At 49.4% G+C, this 22,666-nt stretch overlaps 1 protein-coding gene across 1 annotated transcript; it reads left to right on the top strand.

Annotated features, from left to right (window-relative positions):
* Window positions 1–10,198: 10,198 nt before the first annotated feature.
* On the top strand, window positions 10,199–21,458 carry DSTN (destrin, actin depolymerizing factor). Its single transcript, XM_054290239.1, has 4 exons — window positions 10,199–10,296; window positions 18,461–18,768; window positions 19,009–19,085; window positions 20,110–21,458. The coding sequence occupies exons 1-4, from the start codon at window positions 10,294–10,296 to the stop codon at window positions 20,217–20,219; spliced, it is 498 nt and encodes a 165-aa protein (XP_054146214.1). The 5' UTR covers window positions 10,199–10,293; the 3' UTR covers window positions 20,220–21,458.
* Window positions 21,459–22,666: the final 1,208 nt, after the last annotated feature.

The raw sequence follows: 22,666 nt of genomic DNA on the forward strand, positions 1-22,666 counted from the left end.
ATGCATGCCAGCATATGCTGCTCTTCCAACATATTCCTAAACTCACCCTAACTTGAAACATTTCCCCTTGTCTCCCCTGGACAGCAAAGTCCAGCCAGGGCCAGAAGGAAGCCACACTGGATTGAAAAGTGCCAGAGCTGTGTCTTTGGTTTCCTGGAGAAAAATTGTTCTCCTGGGAACTGCTTGGATTTTGAAGGCCTTTTTCCTCTTCCCTGGCATGATGTGACTCAGTTCCCAGCAGACAGTGCACACAACCTTTGTGGATCCTTGACAGGAAAGAATCTCGGCCTCAGATGAGGAGACTTGTCAGGCAGGTCTCTAGAGATGTCCTTCCACCTTTCAGTCTGTGAGCTACAGAAACCTTTACTGAGGATGTCCTGTGACAGACTATCTGAGGAAAGGGACAGGAATTACACCATCTTTATGCTGCTTTTTAAAAACCTCCAAGAAAGGACATTCATTTCTTGCCCCAGTAATTTGGTCGACTGCTTTGCTATCCTCATCCTTGGAAACACTTTTCTGGTTCCAAACTCTGATGTCCCTTGCTGTTATCTAGCAGGAACACAGGGAACACATTACTCTGCCACAGCTAACCTCACATCATTCACACCACCCCCCAAAAGGGAGCAGAGTCATTTTTCCAAACTCACTGTAGTATTCTGACTACTAATTTTTCATCAATTATTAATTAATTAATAATTATTCAATTATACCAATTGTATTTCAACTATACCAATTATCTTTTCCTCCAAGTGTGAAAAACTTGTCTCCTCAGCAATGCAGGAATGTGGGAGGTTGAAATATGTGTTTGTGAAAGTGCCAGGTAAGAGCAGGAAAGAAACCAGGCACTGGAAGGCAGGAGAGTCCATGGAAAAGGTAAGAGTTGCATTGTCTAGGGGAGTAAATGCTTCAACCCTGTAATGAAACAGAAAAAGTCATATCACTGGTGATTAAAAACTCTAATTAGTACCAAACTAAACCTACTGCATGTGTCAACACTCTTTCTAGAAGCACAACTGCCACATTATTCTCTGTAGGTCAATTAGCAATAAGGGCATGGCTGCAGGCAGACCTTCTCCAGCTCTGCTATTCTATCAAGACTGTCCAAAACCACCAGAGTGAGGAAAAATGCATTGCAGTCACCACATTTCCACCTGCTCACTGTGTTTTCTGTCAATCAGCCTCAATATTCCTAGCCTCAATGTTCTCCTATTCCTAAGAAACCTGCAATGAAAGAGCAAAACCCATCCAAGCACTAAAATAATATTTTTTTAAAGCCAGAGCAAGCACCACAGAGTCCAGCCCTTACACAAGAGCTGGGATACGCTGGAGACTGAGGGATTTTTTTCTTTTTGCCATGTTGGACTTTGTTTTCTTACCATAGGACTGGTGTGAGGAATGGGAGCTCCCTGGTGGCAAAATGTGAATTTGCAAAGATGGACTTGCAGTGGCTCCATGCTTTTCCCTGCTCACATGGAACTCTGGATAACAGGAGCACAGCCCTGTGCTGCCTCTCCCAGTGCACTGAGAGCAGTCAGACCTGAACACTGAACACAATGCTGGCTAGTGCAGGGGTGCCTGCTTCAGAGCCCAGCACAACTCCCAGCTCCTCCTCACAAGCCTGGCATCCCTTCCTCCAGCCCAGGCATGCAAGCTGTGCTGGGACACACATTCGCAGGCCAGGAGGTACCTGTATTTGGTTAGTGACAAAATCAACAGCAACTAGATTACTGTCACCCATCCAGGTTTCATGACACCCCAAGCCAGAGGCAAGACCCAGCCAAAATCCAATGGAATTTGGGTGAAAAAGAGCTTGGACTGCCATGATTTTCACAAAGAGGCCTCCATTTTTTCCTATCTGATTTTTAGGCAACAGTCCCAATCTAGTGCCCAGCAGCCCTTAAACAGTGAGGGTCTCAGGGGATCTGCAGGAACCAAGCCACTCCATCTCACACAGACAGCTCACATACAGGGTTTGTTCCTTAACACCCACCTTGACACCTGGCTCTGAGCTGGGTGCCACCACTGCTCTGTGCCTGAAGATCAGCAGACTCACAATCTGGACACTCCTGGTGTATCTAGTGCCTCCAAGGGACCTGTAAAAGAGAGACAACAGTGACATATCACCAATCCTTTCTGGCTGGTGCTGTGCCCTGCAGCCCCAGCACACAGATGAACAATGCTCATGCAACCTTGGACAGCTCTTTAAACCCCCAGCCCAAGGCAGAGGTGTCCTGTCCTGCCCAGCTGCACCTCCAGAAGGTGTAACAAATTCCAGGAGTCTTCACAGGTTGAGGTGGTGATGAGCCAAAACCAGAAAAAGGATGAAATCCACAGAAGGTTATCAAAAGTAGAGGCACAATGCCAAACTCAGGAGATTCCTGCCTGCACATGGGAAGCTGGCAGACCATCTAGATGATCTCCTGCTGCCAACTGACTGCTTTTTGTTGCAGACAACTTTCATGAAAAATCCTTTCCTTAGGATTTTTCCTCCTGAGAAGCTGGGAGGCCTCAGGAACAAAATGCAAACATTGATTATCTGCTGCTGTGGAATGCAACAGGTGCATCTGTGATTGGTCTCATGTTGGATGTTTCTAATTAATGGCCAATCACAGCCCAGCTGGCTTGGACAGAGAGCCCGAGCCACAAACCTTTGTTATCATTCTTGGCTATTCTATTCTTAGCTGGCCTTCTGATGAAACCTTTTCTTCTATTCTTTTAGTGTAGTTTTAATGTAATATATATCATAAAATAATAAATCAAGCCTTCTGAAACATGGAGTCAGATCCTCGTCTCTTCCCTCATCCTAAGACCCCTGTGAACACTGTCACAGCCCTTCTTCCCAGGTATCTCCTGCCAGGAAGAGGACACCAGGTTAGACAGACTTCTGATCCAATCCAGGACAGCTCTAAAGGGGGAGCAGAGCTGTCACATCTCAGGCTGCAGCAGCCTGCCCTTGGGCAGTGCCCTCTGCAGCTCTCTAACGCTTCTTCCCAGACTGAGAAATTGCACCATGATCCAGGAATGACCCAGAGCTGGACAAGTTTGTGTCTGTAAGAAATAGAGCAGCTGGGGATAAACAAAAACATAATGTGGGCAAAACCACAGAGGGACCCAAAGCCTCAGAAGAGAGGAGAGAAGAAGAGGGGGAAATAAAAAGGAGACCAAAAAAATAGTTGGAAACTGCCAGTTTGCATCAGGCTGAGAAAGTCAGGACTGCTCTCTGACAGACTTACAGACAAATTCCTTTCAGGCCACCAGATGGTGCCGTGCCTTCAGTCACCAGCGGGCAGCAGCTCTGGGACAGCAGCTCTGGGCCAGCAGCCCTCCCTCCCGAGCGCTGCTCTCACTGCTGGGAGAAAGGGACAGACAGCCTCCCTCTGCCCCGGCTTCCCCAGCCCGACACCTCCCAGCTGCCCGGCCAATTCCACCTCGAAGGGGCCAGGCTGATGCTGAATCTGGGCCTGAGACAGTCGGGATGCAGGAGAGGAGGGGAAATGAGCCTGGAAGCCCAAGGAGCTGGAAGGAAGGTCAGGAGTACCTTTGTGAGCACTGCAAGAACAAAGCATCATATGTTGGGAGAAAGACTTCTGTGATGGGCAACCTGGCAGGGGAAACATTGGCCAGGAGTTGTGTTTTGGTTACATTCAAGTGGTTTTGGTCCAGCAGAAGTGTCAGAGCCCTAGGGAAGGATGACAGGGTGGTGTGCTCAGGGAAGAAGTTGCTTTGCCTGGCCAGATTCAGCCCACACACCATCGACTGGCAAGCTGAGCTTCCTGGCTCCCTCCAGAAGTGCTGCTGTAACCATGCTCCATCCCAGCACCCGCGTGCAGCTTGTTGGGTGACCACCCATCCAGAGATGTGAGCTGTGCCACTCAGGCCACGCAAGGGCTCAGAAGGAGAATGCTGCTTGCTGAAGACTGGGAATACACAGGCTCACCCAGATGGTCCATGCCCCCACAGCAGCCAGCCTTTCAACACTCCATGTGCCAGAAGAGAGCACCAAGCACAGGACACCAGTACAGATTGAGGCACACAGAACAGATCTAAATAGGGTGGTGGGAAAGGAATACTCCACTCACACTACCCTGTTTTTCAGTGGAGACTTGCCACAGCCACTTGCCTGGACAAGACCAACCACAGCAGGTATATATAGCTCACCATGACCCAGCTGTCAACCCAGAGCTATAAATACAGCCAGAGCAGAGATACAGCTATCAAGCCACTCTTGACTCCATTCATAATCTGTCCACAACACAGAGAGGAGAGAGGTGAAGGGAACTGTCAGAGATTCCCATCCACTCACACTCACAGGAAACACAGCAAGACCTTCTTCCTTCCTGGTGTGTCTCTCTGCAATGTCCTCCTGCTCCTCAACCTCACCTGGCGCAGCCCAAGTGGTAGAAGTGTTATCCACCCATATGTGAGGCTCAGGTTCACCAGGAAAGCAAATCCCTTTTTGAAACTACCTGATGTATTGGAAGGCAAAACCACTGATATGCTTGCTCTCCCCTGCCCCACCCCTATCAGTGGTGGCACAGCCAGCTCCCATAGCACTCAGACCCATCAGACCCAGGCTCTGGGCAGATTGGTCCTGCAGCCCATCCCAGCTGTGCTCCACAGGCACTGCCAGTGCTGTGCCTTCTCTCCAGCGTCACAGCAGCCATGGCTGCTGTTGGGAAATGAGTGCTTACCTCTCCAGACTCACCTCTGCAACTCAGGCCTCCCATAACCACCCTAAATTCCCAGAGCATTCCCCAGAAATCATAGTCAGTGATACTTAATTATCTTTTGACAGCTTTGAAGGGCTTTTCACTACCCTCTAGCAAATCCTCCACAGCTATAAGGCTGCTGTTGATGAACATCCATCATGCTGACTAATATGTCTCATTGCTTCTTTTTCATTAGCCCATGCATTTCTTATGGTTAGACAGTAAGCAGATTAGGGGTGGGGATTTTCCAGCCTATGCCTGTACATCACCTTGCCCTATACATGGGGTAGGGCTAATTCACCTCCCATCTCATCTTACCCACAGAAGCCCTCCATAAAATGAGCTCCCAATTTTAACAGGAGTCAAGCTCCCCCCATTCCAGAGAGCCAAACCCAGACGGGTTCAGTAAGTGGCCACAGCCCTGACAAACACAGACAGGCCTGCAGTTCCCCAGCCAAAACAAGGGGCCATCCTGCATGAGCAACACACCTCCAAAAAGTTTCATTATTCTGATGCAGCTGAGCACAAACCCTGTCATAAGAAAATGAAACTGCTACAACAACCTTCTGTCTGGGTTACAGACTGTGAAGAGCGGGGGCTCACAACTTCAGGAAATAAAATAATTATTAATGGCATTGCAGATAGCAATTACTAATGGCATCAGCAGCAGCCACCTCCACACCTGGAACAAAGCCCACATGAGCCACAAATGCTTATTCTCCAAGGAACCCCTGCAGTCGTGCCGCATTCGGTGTAGCAGCACGATCTGATCCCCTTACATGCGCAGAGCAGAGATGGCCCGAAGGGTCGGGTGTTACCCTGCTAAGGCAGCGAAGAATTCATCACGCTCGCCACAGATTTCCTGCCCGAGGCTGTGGGAGCTCTCTGGGCTCAGCCCTCCCCCTCTAGAGAAGGGACTGCACACACAGCCCTGTCTCAGGGCTAAAGCTCGGGAGCACGACCCCAGGGATGCTGCAAAGCGTTCGGGTGATGCAGGCAGAGATGCTGCTTACAGCTTTACCCGCTGGTTCAAGGCGAGCCTCCCTTCTCAGACTGGCAGGGATTTAAGATCCAATCCCCGTGTATGCAAGGGAAACACATCATTGTAAGCTCTGCACATTGCCTCTTTTGAGGATTTGAGCAGTGGCCAGCCCTTAAGCTGATTCTGGAGCAAGATGCATTTCATTCTCACATAAAAAAGTATTTTTTTATGTGGCTTTACTGGCAACAGGCAGGCTTTACTGGCAACAAAACCAAAGGGGGAAAAAAAATAAGCCAGGTAGGAGAGTAGCTTGATGACATTCTTGCTTACTTAAATTAACATGAAGCTGTTCCACTGCTGAGCTGCCTTCTTGTGTTATTTCCTCCTTTGTCTTTCTAGTGGAGAAAATGCCCCGGGGGTAATGAAGCACTGAGCTAACTTCCCCATCCCACTCAATCCAGACCAGTTCTGATGAGGCTGATAAAATTCACCCAGTTTTACAGCAGCAAGCAGGGTCAAAGTTTAGTCTGGTTGCTTATGGCCTGCAGTTCTTACCATGCAGAAGTCAGAAGGATTGCAACCTGCAGCAGTTGTGGAGGTTGACAGCAAATTAAAGGGAATACGAGTTCTGGCATTCATCTGTAGCAATTTAGGAACAGCCTTTTCATTACTGTAAAAATAGGAAGTATTGATAAGCAACATCTAGCTCTGATCTGCACTAAATCTCAAATTGTAACACTGAAAAAGCAGGAACAAAGTTAACACTTCAAAAACAGGAAATTAATGCAAAGGGGAAAAGCAGCTTGTCCAGACTCACGCCATGGACTAGGATAGGGCTTTGGACCAAACACCAGGCTCTGGTTCCTGCATCCTGTCTGCTGCACCACCTCCTCAGAAAAGTGATGCAGCAGTTTCTGGAAATCACCCTTAGATTCTCCTGTCCCCAAATTTCCCTTTAAATTTTTACTCCAGCGCACCTGCTAAGCAGAATGTCTCAGCAATGCACAGCCATGGGCTCCTCGTGGGGGCTTTTTCTGCCAGTGAAATAGCTATGACTGTAAGGTTTACAGAGACTTTCTGTTCCTGTCTAAAATTATCTTTGCTGATCCTTGCGACGCCAAGACCACAGAGCCAATATTCCACAAGCCCTGAGAAAAAGGCACTGTATTTCAGGCAGTGTTGGTACAGCAGCATCCATCAGCCACCACCAAAGCTCCGGGGTCACCCCCGTGCACCAGGGGACACTGCCTGCTCCTTTGCGGCATCAGAGAGCACAGAGAGTCAGGATCTGGGTGCTGTGTGGTTGTTCAGCCAAACAGGAGCCTCTGTGATCCCTGCTCGGGGTAAAAGGGGATGAAAAGACGGCAGGTGGATGCAGGCAGATGGGGGAAGCGGGGCTGAGAGGGAGACAACAGCAATTAGCATAAGCAGCGGCAGCCTCAGCTCACCAGCTGCTTTGCCGATTGTCTGCATCCCCGATTTCCAACAGCAAAGCAGCAATTTGCCGACGAGCACAGCCAGTAGCCAAGGCTGCCCCTCAGGACTGAAACTATCAGGGAAAACAAACCATTTCCATGGTACAAAACCATGGCTTGCAGGGCTTTGATGTAGGAGTTTGCCTAAGTAAGGCATGGAGCATGCAGCTCAAAACAGACACTAAATACTTCAGAGCGAAAGGCTAAAAAAGGAAGGTTTTAGAGGAGGAAATGAGTCAGTAGCTTGGAGGACGGGAGGGGGAGTTCAAATAGCTGAGGCATAGAAAGTAAGCAAGTAGTCACCATCTCAAAAGCTACAAAGTCAGCAAAGTGGATGTATTGATCTCAGGTTTTTGTTGATGTTGGGTCTCTTTCGAAAATGGAGAGCACTGGTGACTTTTTATATTGCCCATGCTGGATTTTGGAGCCATCCTTCATTGGGCAGACATTTGGCAGCTGCAGTTCACACTGGTGTTTCTGACAGGAACCTAAGTGGTCACCACAGCTACAGGATTGCTGGCATCTCTCAGGGTCCCCCCTGGCTGAGGGATGGATTTTTGGGGGGCAGTGTGTGTGTGTGAGGGGGAAATTTCAGGCTGATTGCAAACACCATTTGCCTTAAGAGCAGGAGGAGGATTCACCTTTCATGATGGTTCATCCAAATGTACAGCCTGAGCTTCCAGCCTGGATTATTTATAGCACTAACACTGTGGAAAAAAAGGGCAAAGCTGGTTCATTGTTGAAAAGCAGAGCTAGTAAAAAACCTTCTTCTCTACAATGTATTCACAGCATTCCTGTCTGTCATTGTGACTACCTTGGTGGGCTACGCTGCTTTGTCTTCTGGGGAATTAAATATTTCAAAAAGCAGTTGTGGTTGTTGGTGAGTGAGTGCCCTTCCCAGAGCAGGCACATCTTTCTCACCAGGCAGGTTAAAAGTGAGAATTTCCTCTTACCCTCCTGGTGAAGGAGTTCTTGTCCCTGCTGAATTTCCTTTAACTGGTTAGATACTTTCTCAACCTACTGCAACGTTTCCAAAACCACCTCTCAGTGCAGACTGAGCCAAGAGGCCAGTTCCACCTCATTTGCCCTTATAAGTACACAGCATGAGATAGCCCCAGCCCTGTTCTCATGGCCTTGCATCATCACCTCCCCTCCTCCCCAGGATGTCTCACTTCTGTACCCCTCTGTCAGAGTGAAACCCAGCTAGGAAGAGCAAGCCTGGAGCAGTAACAGACTGATTACCCACATCAGTGTTGATTAGAAAGCACAGCTCCCCCGGGTTTCTGCACCCACCACCAGAGAGCGAGGTCTGCTGTGGCACTGACTGCCACCCACCACTGCCTTGATTTCCTCTGCAAGCCACAATCACAGCAGGAGGCAGCACCAGAAGTTGTCCAGAGAAACTTACTGACAGGATTGAAGCCCTCCCTACCACACAGGCACTTTATCTGAACTTGTTTTAGAACTACATTTCCAAATGGAAAAAAAAATATCAAACATGACCCTGATCATTTCTTGGTAATACTTTCAAAGTAAGTCAAGATTTGGGGTTAAATTTAAGCATTCCTTGATTAAGTGTATCAAAAAGTCGCCTAGGGAAGAACTATCCACTCAGACCAGTTAAAGTCTTAGTTGTGTTGGTAGCTCTTTTTGCTGGTTTCATTACAAATCTGATGCAAGAGCTTTTGCAAAAAAGGAACCCCTGGCAGGAGTAAGTCACCCAGCACAAGAGCCTAATGAAACAGGATGGACTTTTCAATGCACCCATCTTCAGCATGGGGTCTTCCAGCAACTTCTCTCTCATATGAACATCTACAAAGAGCATCTAGTGGGGGAGCCTCGAAATAGGGGATAAATCAAATAAAAATTAAACCCTTTTAACTAGAACAGCAATATGGATGAAAACTGTAAGGTGTGTAAGCATTGCCCACATCTTTAATAGCGAAGATTCATGACAGTTGTAATGAAGTATTGTTCCCTGATACCCCAGCCCTAAAAACGCCGCCATCGAGTGTTGTTTTTGTTTCCTTCTTACAGGAAGGCACGTACACAACAAATAAGCTTTTGATGCGGGGGGCTTTTTGCTCATGGACTCAAGCCAGAAACATCACTGCAGGCACGATTCGGTGATAAAAACCTAACTTTCTATATATACATTTTGTACCATCAGCAGATGCCTTTGTACTCTGATTACAAGCAGCCCGAGCTTTGCCGGCCAGGAACATTAAGGAATGAGTATTTTCATCAGTCAGGGCTGCCATGAGCACGGAGCAGCAGCTTCTGGGAGCTGGCCCGGCCTCGGCAGCCGCGTTGCCTCAGGGCCGCCTTTGTTCCGAGGACAAGCCGCCCGTTGTTCCGGCCGCGGGCATGAAGCGGTGCCGGGATCCGGGATGCGCGGGTGCCGGCGGGAAGCGCCGGGCTCTGCCGCAGCCTCAGCCCGAGCCAATCAGCACCGCCCGCCTGCGATCGCACCAAAGTAGGTAGTGAAAAACCCTCGGAGGGAGAAAAAAAAAAAAAAAAAAAAAAAAGAGAAAAACTCCCACACTTCCGCCCGGCTGCCCGCCCCTCGCCGCTCCTGCTGCTGCCGCCTCCTCCCGCAGGCTCCCCGCTGCCCTCACGGCCGCCCCAGTCGGTTCCAGCCGCGCTCCCAGCAGCCCAATTCCCGCTGGTGCCCCCCGCGCTGTCCCTCACGGCCCCCCGAGCCCCCCAGCTCTGCCTTCACGATCATCCCCGCACCCCACCCGGCACACCTTCGAGCAGGTAACCCCGCCCACCCGGCTGAGCGCGCACGCCATTGGCCGGCTGGAACGTCAATCAGCAAAAATATCCCTGTGATTGGTTAACTCTCCAGGGGCGGGGCCCTGCGTGCCGACTGTGTTGCCGCCCCCCGCCCCGCCCGCGCGTGCGCACGGGGCCGGGGCGTCGCCACGCGGGGCTCCCGCCATAGCAACCGCTTCCTCCTCCTCCGGGCACGGCGGCCGTGACGTCGGCAGCGCTTCCGCCCGGCTCGCGCCCTCGCAGCTTCTCTTCCTGCCGCCGGAGCCCGCGCCGCGCCCAGACAGCCGAGGGAGCCGCCACCGCCGCACCGCGCTCCGCTGCCCGCCCGCCGCGCCCCGCTGACGCCATGGTAGGCACCGCGCGCCGCCGGACGGGCCTCTGGCTTCTCCGTCTCCTGCCTCCGCCTTCATGCCTGGGGGGAAAAAAGGGGGGAGGGGGGTGGCGGTATCGCCCGCCGCATCCCGGCCGGCGCTCTGGCTGGCGGCGCCGCTGTGCCTGGCCGTATCGTGCCCCCCTTTTTCTTCTCCTTCCCTTTCTCCCGATCCTTCCCGTTCGCCTTTGAACTTGACGCGGCGGATCCGTTCTCCTCCCTTCCCCCCCGCCCCCATCCCGCCATGAGGCGACGGAAGGTTACTCCCACCCCGCCTTGAAGCGATGGAACTGTCCTCCCTCCTTTTTCTCCCCCCCACCGTAAGGTAATGGTACGCTCCGCGTCGCACACAGGCGCTGGGGGCGGGCGCGTCCATTCGGCCCTGGGGGGGGGGGGGGGTTGGCGCGGAGCGAGGGCGCGGCGGGAAAAGGCCGGGTGGGAAGGGGGGGCTGTGCGCGGCGCCGCAGGGCGCGGCCGGGAGGGACCGGGAGGCGGCGGCCCCGCCGCTCCCCACGGGGGGCTGGCTGGCTGCGAGGGGGTCGCACCCCGCAGGAAGCCACCGAGCGGTGTCGGTGAGAGGCCGGGGGCTGCCCTGCTCGGGAGGAAGCGCGGCCGCCGCCTCGGTCCCGGCGGGAGCCATCTTCGCACGGCCCGGGGTTCGGGCCTGGCCTAGAAAGCGGCGGCGGGGCCAGCACGGGCCCTGTCCCCTGCCAGGGCCGCCCGGCCCGGCCCGAGCCCGCAGCGCTGGCGGCGGACAAAAGGGGGAAGCGGAACCCGCGGAGGGAATCGCTGAGTGTAAAAAACAGGGAGGATGTCGCAGCGGCCGCTCCAGGAAGCTGAAATTTTGAGGCAGTTGGTGCAACGACTTGGGGGGGGGTTTATTTTTTTTTATTTGTTTTGCTTCTCCGGACAGTGCTGAAAACATTCATCCGAGACATAACGCTGGAAGCAAAGAAACAAAAAAAATATTAAGGATCCGCAGTGATTTGCTTGTGTTTCCTGGCTTTCAAAAGAAAAAAGTGTTAGGGCTCTCCTTGCATAAATGGGGCAGAATAGAGTAAACGCGTGTTCGGTCTCATAGTGGCTCCTTCTGTTTGCTTTGCCCGTGCTCAGAGTTTGCATCCCCGTTTGACTCAGGAGATGGAATTGATGGCAAATTTGCCTCAATTATTAGCTCATGCAGCTTTAACTACTGCCCTGTTTTTGCTTGAGTCATCCACGAGCACTTGTCCAGCAACACACACTTACTGGGTTATTTACCCAGTGGCAATACACTCATAAATACTGTGTTATTTACCTGTATTAGAGGTTTTAAATATTGAGGCCTTCCCTTGGTATTTACCACTGAACATGTGGTATATCCAGGAAATAAATTTTTGGTCTGTAGGGTGGCAGACAGGATGTACTGCTCATGTCCCTGCTTTCTCCAACCCCCAAGCTGCAGCATGGAGCAGAGCTGATGGGAGCTGCAGATGAAGCTGCTAAAAAGTCTGATGAGACTCACAGCTCCTGTTCAAGAGAGGCTTGTCTCAACAAGCCAGCTTCCACCTCTGCACTATGCAAACCCAGTTAAGTGTGACTACTCAGCGTGTCAGGCTTCATCTTGCTTTGCAACCAGGGAATTCCCAAGTCAGTCAAAACTACTATTTCTCATAGTGATCTCCTTTTTGCAACAGGGTGTAGGGGGGCTCTTTTGAGAGGCTGCAAATGAAGTTGGTTTTGGGCAGAGTGGAGGCCTTCTGGCAAAGTGTGGTAGTGCCAGCAGGAGGGCATCCTTTGCTATCAAAGGAGCTTGGATTTCCAGCTTTTGTGCCTTGCCACAATGTTCAGTTTCTTTGCTGCTGGATTAAATGAGTCCAAGGTCTTTGGAGTACCGTGCAAATGATTTTTCTTGGTTGTTAGTGCTATTCCCAGATCTGTGTAATTACAAGGTACATCTGCCTCACATACAAGATAACAGCCTCCTGACAATTGGTGCTGCTGATGTCTGGCATGTTCCTGCTCGCCTTGGCAGGATCACTGTCAAGAGGCTCCTGCTGGGTGCACGGGCTGACCTAAGCAATGCCATGTGAGAGAGCCTGACTACAACCAGGCCTTGCTGTGAAGCTGTGCTCAGCCTTTTCCTCACCGGGTTGTTCAGTGTTCACAGCAATCCCCTCAGGAGAGGAGGATCCCTCACTAAAAAGTGCCAGGGATGCCCAGAGCTGCCCTTCAAAGCCTCATTTTGAGGGTGGCATTTAAGCTTTAGGTTGCTGTAGGTGCCTGAAAGGCCACAAGAAAATTCCTATAGGCATTTAGGCTCATAACAGCTGATTTGTGTGCTGAGTGTGTTCCTGAGAAGCTTTGACTGTTACACACCAGCTTCCACCTGCATTACCTTAAAAACTTATATTTCAGCACAGGAATGGCTGCTGCTCAAAACTTCTGCCCTGCTGCTGCTGGCCATTGCAATTCCTGTTTTTCAGTGCTGTTGCTGGGATTGCCTTTTGTGGGTATTGCTTGTTCTGCCTACCTTGATAATTCAGTTGGGAGTGAACTTGGTGGTGGCTCAGAGAAGGAGATAATTTCCTCTTTGGCTAAAAGCTGAAGAAATGACCTTCAGGAGTTCAAAGGAGAGTTTTTTCTTTTTTTTTTTTTAAATAATTGTTTTTAGACTCATCTCATCTTGTCAATAACCTTTCTTCTTGGGGGTTGGGGCAGGAAATAAAAGCTGAATAGAGTTTCAGTTCTTTCCCTCACACCTTCCCCCTGCCAAAAGAGACCAAATAATGCAAAATTAAAACTTCTAGACTCAAGATCTTTCTACAAGTGATATGCAGATGACTCTGTACTTCTTGCTGGTTTATGGTGTGCAAATAATGGCCTCTTATACAACAGTAGCAAAAGGCTGCAAGTTCTGTTTCCTGTCAGGCTTCAGATCTGAGTTGAAACCTTGGCCTTTGAGATGTACAGGCTGTCCCCTGTAAATGGAGGTGTCTCTCTGTCCATCTGTAGGTAAGCAGGGAATGTGGGCTTTTCCAGGCTCCTGGGGTTCCCACACTGTTCTGGTCTCTGGGATGAAGTCAAAGTAGCTGCTCCTTGCATTTCCTCCTTCCTGCTCAGAAAAGCGGGGATGTTAACATCAGATGTGTTTTCTTGAGTGCTCAGATAACAGATTGAAAGCCAAGCAGTATTTAATATCTTTATGGTTTTGACTGCCTACATTTTCAGCTGGCTTGTTGGCCTTAGGTGGTGACACCTTTCCAGAGGCCTGATTTGGCAACACTTCCTTTCAGCCAGGCTGTAACTCTCTCTTTCTCCTAAGTGCTCCCACAGCTACCTTGGCTTAGTTTTTCCCTCAGGTTCCATTGTGTGGCAGTGCAGGGGACAGCTCTGTCCCTGAAGGGTGCTGTCCCAGAGCAGTTGGGTGGAAATAGGTTTGATTGGAAAAGTATTTATTGCAGAGATGTACTATGACACATGAGTGAGTCAGAGGGAAGTGCCACATGGCTGCACAGGCAGCTCTGGCAGTGGCAGGGAATTTCAGAGGTAGATAGGAGGGAGGCTAAGCCAGGCATGAGGGAAACAGGGTTTGCTGAAGAAACTAAAAACCAAATAGATGCCAATAATGTGGCCAGCAAACATGGGAGCGCAGTGTTCTCACATCTGCCCTTGCAATTAAACAAGGCGTGCTTTAATACATTCTTGGTGTCAGATTCTGGAAAAAATTGATGATACTTTTCCAAGAAGCAAAAGTTTCCACTTGAGTAGCTGTGGATAGTTCACCCTGATGTGTACAATGTTTGTGAGTGGTTCCCAGACAAAACAAGTCAAGAGCTGTGTCTTGGAATGTCTCTGGAGATAATGCATGCCCAGGCACCACTGGGGAGAGTTCTTGGGCTCTAATCACAGGAGAGAAACCAACAGTCTGAAATTCTCAAGACTTAAACTCAAATTTAGCCCTTCAAACTTGTCTTGAGGCAAACTAAATCATTAGTTTAAGGTCTTAGCTGTCTTAGAGTTGAGGAAAACAAGGACTCTTCTTAGGTAAAATATCTTAGGTATTCAAGAAAAATACTGGTGCTCACAGTATTCACTTCCTAACAAAAGATATGTAGAACTTTATTGTGTCAAAGTTGTGTTTTAGTGCAGGCTTGCTGTGAATCCAGTTTATCAGGTGTCTGACATCTCTCACTTCTGAAATGGCTTTTCTGTATGTGGGGATTTTCTTGAGAAATCTTTGGGTTATTCTCCAGTCTCCCCCAGTTTAGATTAAATTTCAGTTTGGCTACTTGGCAGTGGAGGCAGAATGCTGGGAGCTCTTGGTGGGGCAGCTGGGCCTGGTTCCTGCAGTGGAGGCTGGCTGGGCACGGGGCTCCCTCTCTGGCTGCCTGTGGAGGGAGGGCATCGTGCAGAGCTCTGCACTTCAGGCTCTGAACAAGAGCTGCTGTGTTCCTGCAGAGCCTGCTGCAGGGCAGTGAGTGCAGTCCCTGCCTCAGGTGACATCCAGTGGGGACACTGCCACCAGTGCCACGGGGTCATGGGTGAGGGGCTGAGCCCCCAGCGTGTGCATGGAGGTGCTGGGGGACAACCCTGTTGTGCTGATTGCCTCAGAGAAACTTGTTCTGCCTCTTCTTTCCTGAATGTGCTGTCCTGCCATGATTTTCCCATCTGGTAATTAGGTGGCTTGCCTGCTTGCTGCTGCCTTTTTGCAGTGAAGGGTCTGTCCCCTCAGTGAAATGTCACCAGCTGGCTGATGGTCGTGGATCCCACAAGTGCCTGAACCAGCCCCATGTGCCACTCCAGAGCTGGATAACTGCTTCCATCCTGGAACAGGAGCAGGACCAGGCTGGCTGCTGGAGCTCTGCAGCATTCAAGCCACAATGCACAAAATAATAACCAATGTGCTGCATTGAATCCTCTGAGCAGAGCCATATCTGGCCAAAGAGGGAAAATCCAGACTAACAAGTGTTTACTCTGTCATTACTGGGAGGGTGGAGGCTTCTCACCAGCTCTTCTTCTGGACAAGGCAGCAGACACGAGGTTAAAATGTCACTTGAGGACATACTTAGAGTCTGGAATTTCTCCTTGTTCCAGTGCTCTTAGCAGTCATCCTGTTGTTTTACACAGAGTGGTTGCAGCTACCTTAAAACAAAAGCTGCCTGGGGTTTGAGTTTTGTCCTGTTCAAGTATGTTTGTGAGGCCATTGTGGCTGGGTTGAAGAGGGAGCCCTGCAGTCAGGACAGCAGGTCTGGTTTCAGAGGGAATTGGTTTGTTGCACTGTCTCAGCCCATGCTGGAGCACAGCTATAGGGTGTTCTCAGATGGAACAAATCTGCATTGTCCCTGGCAACACAATGGCTGCCAATGTCAGCCTGTGTGATGAATCCAGGGGTTGTACAGCAGCTGTGAAAAGGAGCAGCACCAGCTACTAACAACCTTTTGCTTTGGAAAACTGAAAAATCAGTTGTCACTGTTGTCCCTTCAGATTCTGGTCAGTCCCAGTTATCAGCTGAAGGGTTGCTGTGAATTTTGAGTTTCCAGACTAAATACTTTCTACATTTTTGGAATCTGAACTGACTTGCTAGCAGTGTTCAGTTTCTTTTTAAAGAAACAACTTGTCTCCTGACTTGGAGACGTGTTTCTGGCTGTGTAGTAGCACAAGCAAATGCACATGACTGCACAGTTTGCATCAAGCTGCAGCTCTATTGCTGCTGTTTCTGGCTCTGAGCTGAGCAGTAACCTGTGCTTGCAAAGTTAACATGACTTGGTGCAAGGCAATTATTTGTTGTAGTGTTAGAGCAAAGCTCAAGAATTGTCAAAGGTAGAGGTAGGTGACATGCAGTGCTTTTTCATTATAAATAGCCTCATTTCCATGGCAGTGCAGACTTTCTGTGCCTTTTCTAAGAACCTTGGGGGGCTTTGTGACTAAAACCTGAGTCTTGCCACCCATTGCCAGCTGCTGAGGTGCCATTAGTTAGAAAATAAACCTCAGGGAGGAGAGGGCTTCTCTTGAATTCACTGTGGATTTGTCCTTAGTGAATGATGAAATAGCTGCAGTTGCTGCAATGTTTGCTTTATTAGGTTAACTTTGTGTTATTTAAAGTCTTCCCAAAGAGGCTCTTGCCCACACCAAACACAGGGACAGGAGGAGACCTTTATTCCTCATTAGCTCTCAGTCACACTGACAAAGTGCAGCATGTCTGTATGGAGGAGGTGACACCAGAATGAGTCACTTTGGGTCCATGTTTGCACTGTAGCTTGAATTTGTCCTGAAATAGGCTTTCTCCATGTGCTTCCCTCACCTTATTGGTGATATGCAGGAGGATGGCTGCCTGCCACACAGCTGAGGCACTGTGAATTGCTATTCTTCTGTCCCAAAGTAACTGCAAGCAATTCTGCATAAGTTACCACTTACAGACTGAGCATGCATTGTAAACCTAGAGGGAGCTCCCTTTGTATTTAGGTAAACTCTGAGAAAGCACTGCTCTCCACCCTAAACAAAAGCTGTCTCAGATTGCTGGTGTGTGAGATTGTCCTGGTTTTCTGTGGCCAGCACTTGGGAGCTCTAGATACCAAACTCCATGGCAATAGATTGTGCCAGCTGTGCCACCTCTCCTCACTGGGTTAGCTGAGTTACAGGAGGAGGGATGTTGGAAGAAAGAGGAGAATCTGGGCTTATCTGAAGTTCTCTGTGGTAGGCACTGGTCAAGGCTTTCACACATTAAAGTAGGTGTCCATTCCATAACCATCTCTCAAGGACAGCCTGAGCACTGCACCTCTGTCTCCCTGGTTTTGCAGCTGAACTCTGCTGCTCCTTCAAAATGCAAAAGAAATCCCTTGAGCTCACATTTTGAGGCTGAAGATAAAATTTTTAAAAATGAAGAGCAGCCTCTGTCCTTTCTGAGTTGTGTGTCTCACCTGCTGCTGTAGCCGAGTGTTGGTGCTGCTGACTGTGCTCGCAGCAGTGACGTGTCAGTGGTTTGCACAGAGGGAGGGAGGGAGGGAGGCAGTTTTCCTTCTGATACATGGGGATGAGTAATGTCATTTGAATGTGGAAGACACAAAAGCAGTGAGGGAGGAAGCAGGATTCTAAAGGAATCTCATTGTTTATACTGTGTGTAGCATTTTGAACAGATAGAGTTGTTCAGTACTGGACAGGCTTCAATTTGGTCTTTACTGCTCTGGCCATGATGTCCTTCCAGCAGTGCCTGCTGGCTTCCCACATTTGCAATATTCACTCTTGCACAGCTGCCCTTAAACTCTCCAGCTTGGTGCAGTCTGAGAACAAAACTCAAATGTAAATGTTTCTACTTCCCACTTCTTTTTTTCTGTCTCATTCCCAGAAAAGCATCAGGCTGAAAACGCAGTTCAGCCTTTTGTCATTCTTGCTAGGTCTTGTCCTCTTTATTCTGTGCAGCTGCTTTTAACACCAGATTGATAATGCTGCATGTGCACCTCTTGTTCCAGCTTACACAGGGGAACACGATACCACTCACTACAATTTCCCAGCTGACTCCAAGGTGGGGGAGAAATATTGAGAAGGGTTGAGCTTGCTTTAAAAACTGCTGCAGTAGGTGTGAGAAGAAGAGACTTTTAAGACTTGCAAATTCTCTGTTTGAAATACTGAATTCAGAGCAACTTCCCAAAGTTGGTTTGTTCAGCTGAAAGCTTCCACTGCAATCCCAGTACCCCACTACATTTCCCTTGATCTCTAAACTGAGTCCATGTGACAAGTGTGGAATTTGGCCAGTTTTGCCTCTGTTCCTAAAGCTCCTAGCAAGCGTGCTGGAAATGGCTGGGAAACTTTGAACAGAAGATCCTTGTGGGCTTGTCCAGCCAGCCTGAAACGGGGAAGAAAATTAAGCTGCTCTAATGCCAAAGGATCTGCCACAACTGAATCTCAGAGAACAAGGGGTTGGCACGCCTGTAACAATGTTCTGGTGTAAGTGGGATTGTGCCTTCTTTGGAATAGTTTTTGGGTTGGCAGGCAGCTGCGGGCAGCAGCCAGACTCCAGATTCTTTACTTGGCTGTGGAAAAGAGGGGCTGCAGTGACTATTGCAGGAATCTGTTGTCTCCTAGCCTTGGGCTTAAGGCAGTGCCATGTTGCAGCTGGGAGCAGGAGGGGTGGAAAGCCTGAAGGTGTTTGCTGTGGTCTCCGCAGGCCTCCGGAGTACAAGTGGCCGATGAGGTGTGCCGCATCTTCTACGACATGAAAGTGCGCAAGTGCTCCACGCCGGAGGAGATCAAGAAGAGGAAGAAGGCTGTCATCTTCTGCCTCAGTCCAGACAAAAAGTGCATTATTGTGGAGGAAGGCAAAGAGATTCTGGTGGGAGACGTCGGAGTGACGGTCACCGACCCTTTCAAGCACTTTGTGCAGATGCTTCCCGAGAAGGATTGCCGCTATGCCTTGTATGATGCAAGCTTCGAGACCAAGGAATCCAAAAAAGAAGAGCTGATGTTTTTCTTGTGGTAAGCCATCTTCCCAACTCTCTCATTTCTAGCATGCATTGCAGGCTCTGTGGGTGAGGTCTCTGAGTGTTTGTATTGCCCAGGCTAGGAGAATGTCAGGCTTAAAGTGGGTTGGGCAGCCTGATCCCTGTGTTCTGGAGCCATGAGATGTTCCAGTTGTCCATGGTGGGTAGGATCCTGCTTCTGTCTGGGGTGGATCATCAGTGTCACTAATTTCACTCTCTGTGGTGTCTCCACTAGGGCACCAGAACAAGCACCTCTCAAAAGTAAGATGATCTACGCAAGCTCCAAGGATGCAATCAAAAAGAAGTTTCAAGGTATGTAATACAACTAATGTTCCTAACTCTGCTGTGTCCCTGGAGTACACAGCAAGGCTTAATTAGTTTAGGTTTTGGCGGATTTTTTATTGTTGTTTTGAGATATTAGTGAGAAGTGAAGTGTCATGTGACAGAGCTAAAATGAGCTCTACCACAAATTTACATTATCTGACAAAATTTCAGAGGCACTAGGACAGTGCTCAGGACAATAGCAGGTTTTGCAATGTGCGATGGACCACATGGAGCAGCACATTGCACCATACAGGCTAGAAACCATAAGATTGATAACACAACACTGGGTTTTGTGCAGAGCTGCCTCAGTGGCAGAGCACTTTCATCCCCGTGTCTGTTAAAATGCAGACTCATAAACTTACAGTGCTGTAGTAAGGCAGTCTGGCTGATAGCCAGGTAGCACTCTTCAGCTCCTCAGGCCGCACTGGCCAAAACCTTGCACTGTGCAAGACTGACAGGATCTTTGTGCAGCAGTGCCAGCCTTCCAGGGACTGGAACTGCCATGGGAAACTGCTGTGTGCTGGGAGAAAGAAATCCCGAGGAAATTCTGTTTTCCACCATGTAAAGCAGACATGGGTTGGGCTCTGCAGCCCTAAAAAGGAAAAGCAGGCACTGTTGGTTGGGTAGCCCAGCTCAGTCTGTGCCTCTCAGGTTTGCAGGGTGGTGCAGAGGCAGCAGGAGCTGAGCCAGCCCTCCCCATGTGCTTGCCTGGAGCTCCCTCCCCTGCTGTATCCAGGGCAGCACAAGAAATGAGGGATTTGCTCTGAGAGCCTGAGCACTGAGCTAGTGACAGATTCCTGCCTTCGTGTCCCTTCAGTGACATTTGGTGTGCAGCCAGATGTCTCCTGGGACGAGGCAGGGAAAAACCATCAAATTCCCTAAGCTAAGGCAGGACTTGTCTGCTTGAGTGACTGGATTGCTTCTTCTAATATTACTACCAGGTATGTTTTCTTTGATTGCTTACCAGCATGTTGAAATACTGCATTATTGAGTGTTTTGCCTCTTTTTTTAGGCATAAAGCATGAATGCCAAGCAAATGGGCCAGAGGACCTGAACCGAGCTTGCATTGCTGAGAAGCTAGGAGGCTCCCTAGTCGTAGCTTTTGAAGGAAGTCCTGTGTAGATGTCATACAGTGCCACAACTCTACAAGCATTCCATGTTTTAATAGATCAGTTATATAAAGCAAACATTCTAGGCAAGGGTTTCACTAACAGTAGGGAAGCTGTCATGTAGAATAAAGTAGATTTTGGAGATGTAGCTTGTATGTAAAAATGACCCTAAATAAATCAAATTAAGGATTTATCTTGGTGTATTAATATTTGCATTGGTTGTCCAGCCCAGTACTGTCCCCAATGGATTAACACTAAAGGTCTCTAAAAATTGGAGCAATGTATCATGAAAGGTGGAGAGGTGAGAATAATCTGGTTCCTGTTCTTGCTTTTCCAAACAGTAAAAAATGAAATTCAAAAACTTTCCCTTTAACCATTTAAGACAAAACTTAAAACCTGTAGTTTAACTTCAGCTGGAGCAACCTGTGAGCACCAAACTGGGTTAAATTCTTAGTGCTTGCAGTTGCAGAGCTGTACTAAAAAAGCCTAATTATGAAGCTAGACATAAAACAGACACTTTTTCTGGAGAAGTAGTCCTAATCCACTCTCTTGTAAACTCACAATGCAGTAATAATATTTAAAGGTTCACTTGTTCTGTAGGTTCAATTTTCTTGTTATGAAGTGTCTTGAGGTCTCTTTCCTCCTGAGTGATTCTATAGAAATTGCTTTTTCTGTTGACACAGTTTAATTTAGAACTACCTTTCTCTAATATACACTTACTAGTGGATCAGATGCTTCTGAGGCTTTTATAAATGCAGATTCTTATATCAGAGCTCTCCAGTTATGGGTAGTAAAATGAAAAGGAACCACAACTTTAAAAATGGTATTTTCAGCCCCAGTCTTTGGTCACTTGGTCCATTTGTCCATAATTACTATTGATTTAACTTAGTAGAACCAATCAGCCTGACTAATATGGCTTGATCTGGGCTTTTTGTCTGTTAGCTTCTTTAATTCTGTAGAAATGCATGGAAATATCACCTACTAGAAAGTTTGACCTGAAATGCCTTTTGTATGGGGGGTAGAGAACATTCCTGTGCCAGCTACAGAGATCTTAAAAGCTTCCATGTTTCATCAGTGGTTGATTAAAGCTGTTTCCTTTGTGTAATGTGTACATGGGAGTTGCATAGAGTTTTCTTGTATGTCTGTAGAGAAAAAGAAAAAAAAAAACCAAAACCCTTAGCCTCCAGTGCATTACTGTGATATGTTCTGTGCGTGCCAAATTTGAACAGCCTAAATAAATGGGCTTTCCCTCCCCTGGGTCAGTGACTGATTGCTCTCCAGCCTCGGGATCAGCCCTCCTGCAGGGGGCTGGCTCTGCTGGATCTGGGTAAGCATTAGGGAGCTGCTGTGCCTTCTGCAGGGACTGCCTGCCCTGCTCTGGGAGCTGGAGTGGGGAAACAGCCTGCAAGGAGGAGCTGGTGAAGCTGGAGGGATCTGGGGGAAAGCAGCTTTGTCTCTGCAGTGTGTTCCCCTCTGGCTCTGCTTGCTACAGGCTCCCAGACCTCTCTCTGCCTTCAGGCTTTGGGCCCAAGTTCCCGTTGGCTGGGCTGTCCTGGGAGCCATTCCCTGTTTGCAGTGTGAGCCCAGGAGCCCAGCCGTGCATTGGGTGTTGTGCCCTGCCTGCCCTGTGAGGACTGAGGCAGCTTTCTCTGGCCAGGCCATGGAGCCAGGGCAGTCACAGTTTGGCCCTTGCTCCCTGAGCTGTTCCCAGCTGTGCAGGGACAGAAGCTGTGGTGTCCCCTCAGCTCCTGGCAGGGCTGTGCTGCAGTGCTGGGGGCCAGGGCAGCAATGGGCCACTGCCTAACTCAGGGTTTTACCCTTTCTGGCCAGGCTGGGTGGGTAAAACCCTTCATTAAAGACAGGCATGGACTGACTGCTCTGGCTTGGCACCCACACGGGTCACAGGGCTGGGAGCACAAGGTTCTCCACTGGAGTGCAGCTTCCTGATTGTGTGCACAGCAAACTGGCCTGGATTCTGCTGGGGCTCCCAGCCTGTCTTCCAGTCAACTGGGGCCTCACCCAAGTGTGTAATGATCCCCATAAACAGCTCCTCCTTGCCTGGGTGTCTGCAGTTCTGATCCCTGTCCAAAGTCCACCTGGAGATAAGGAAAGCACTGTGACACGCTGGGAGTGGTGCTGCCTGACAAACAAGCACCTCCTAGCCAAGATCCAGCTGATAGCTGGTGCCTCCAGGCTGCAGGCATCTTTATCTAGCCCAGGTGATGCTGTGGACACTTCTGCCTGGGATTTCCTTCCTTGGTCACAAAATGGAGCAGGAGACACTGCAAAAGTCAGACCTGTAAGGTAGGGAGAGCATTTCCCTCAACGTCAAAGCCCTTGGATCAGGGACTTGGGTTCAAAGTACCTTAGTCCCAGAAGTGAGTGATAAGAGGTGACACTTTGGGCCTTGGCTGGGTGTGGTGCTATTGCTTCAGCCCACTGGAGAGCTTTTAGGGCCCT

This window comes from Melozone crissalis, unplaced genomic scaffold (genome assembly GCF_028551555.1).
Source record: "Melozone crissalis strain CALT ecotype California unplaced genomic scaffold, PUWL_Pcris_2 ptg000081l_1, whole genome shotgun sequence".
Taxonomy (NCBI): Eukaryota; Metazoa; Chordata; class Aves; order Passeriformes; family Passerellidae; genus Melozone; species Melozone crissalis.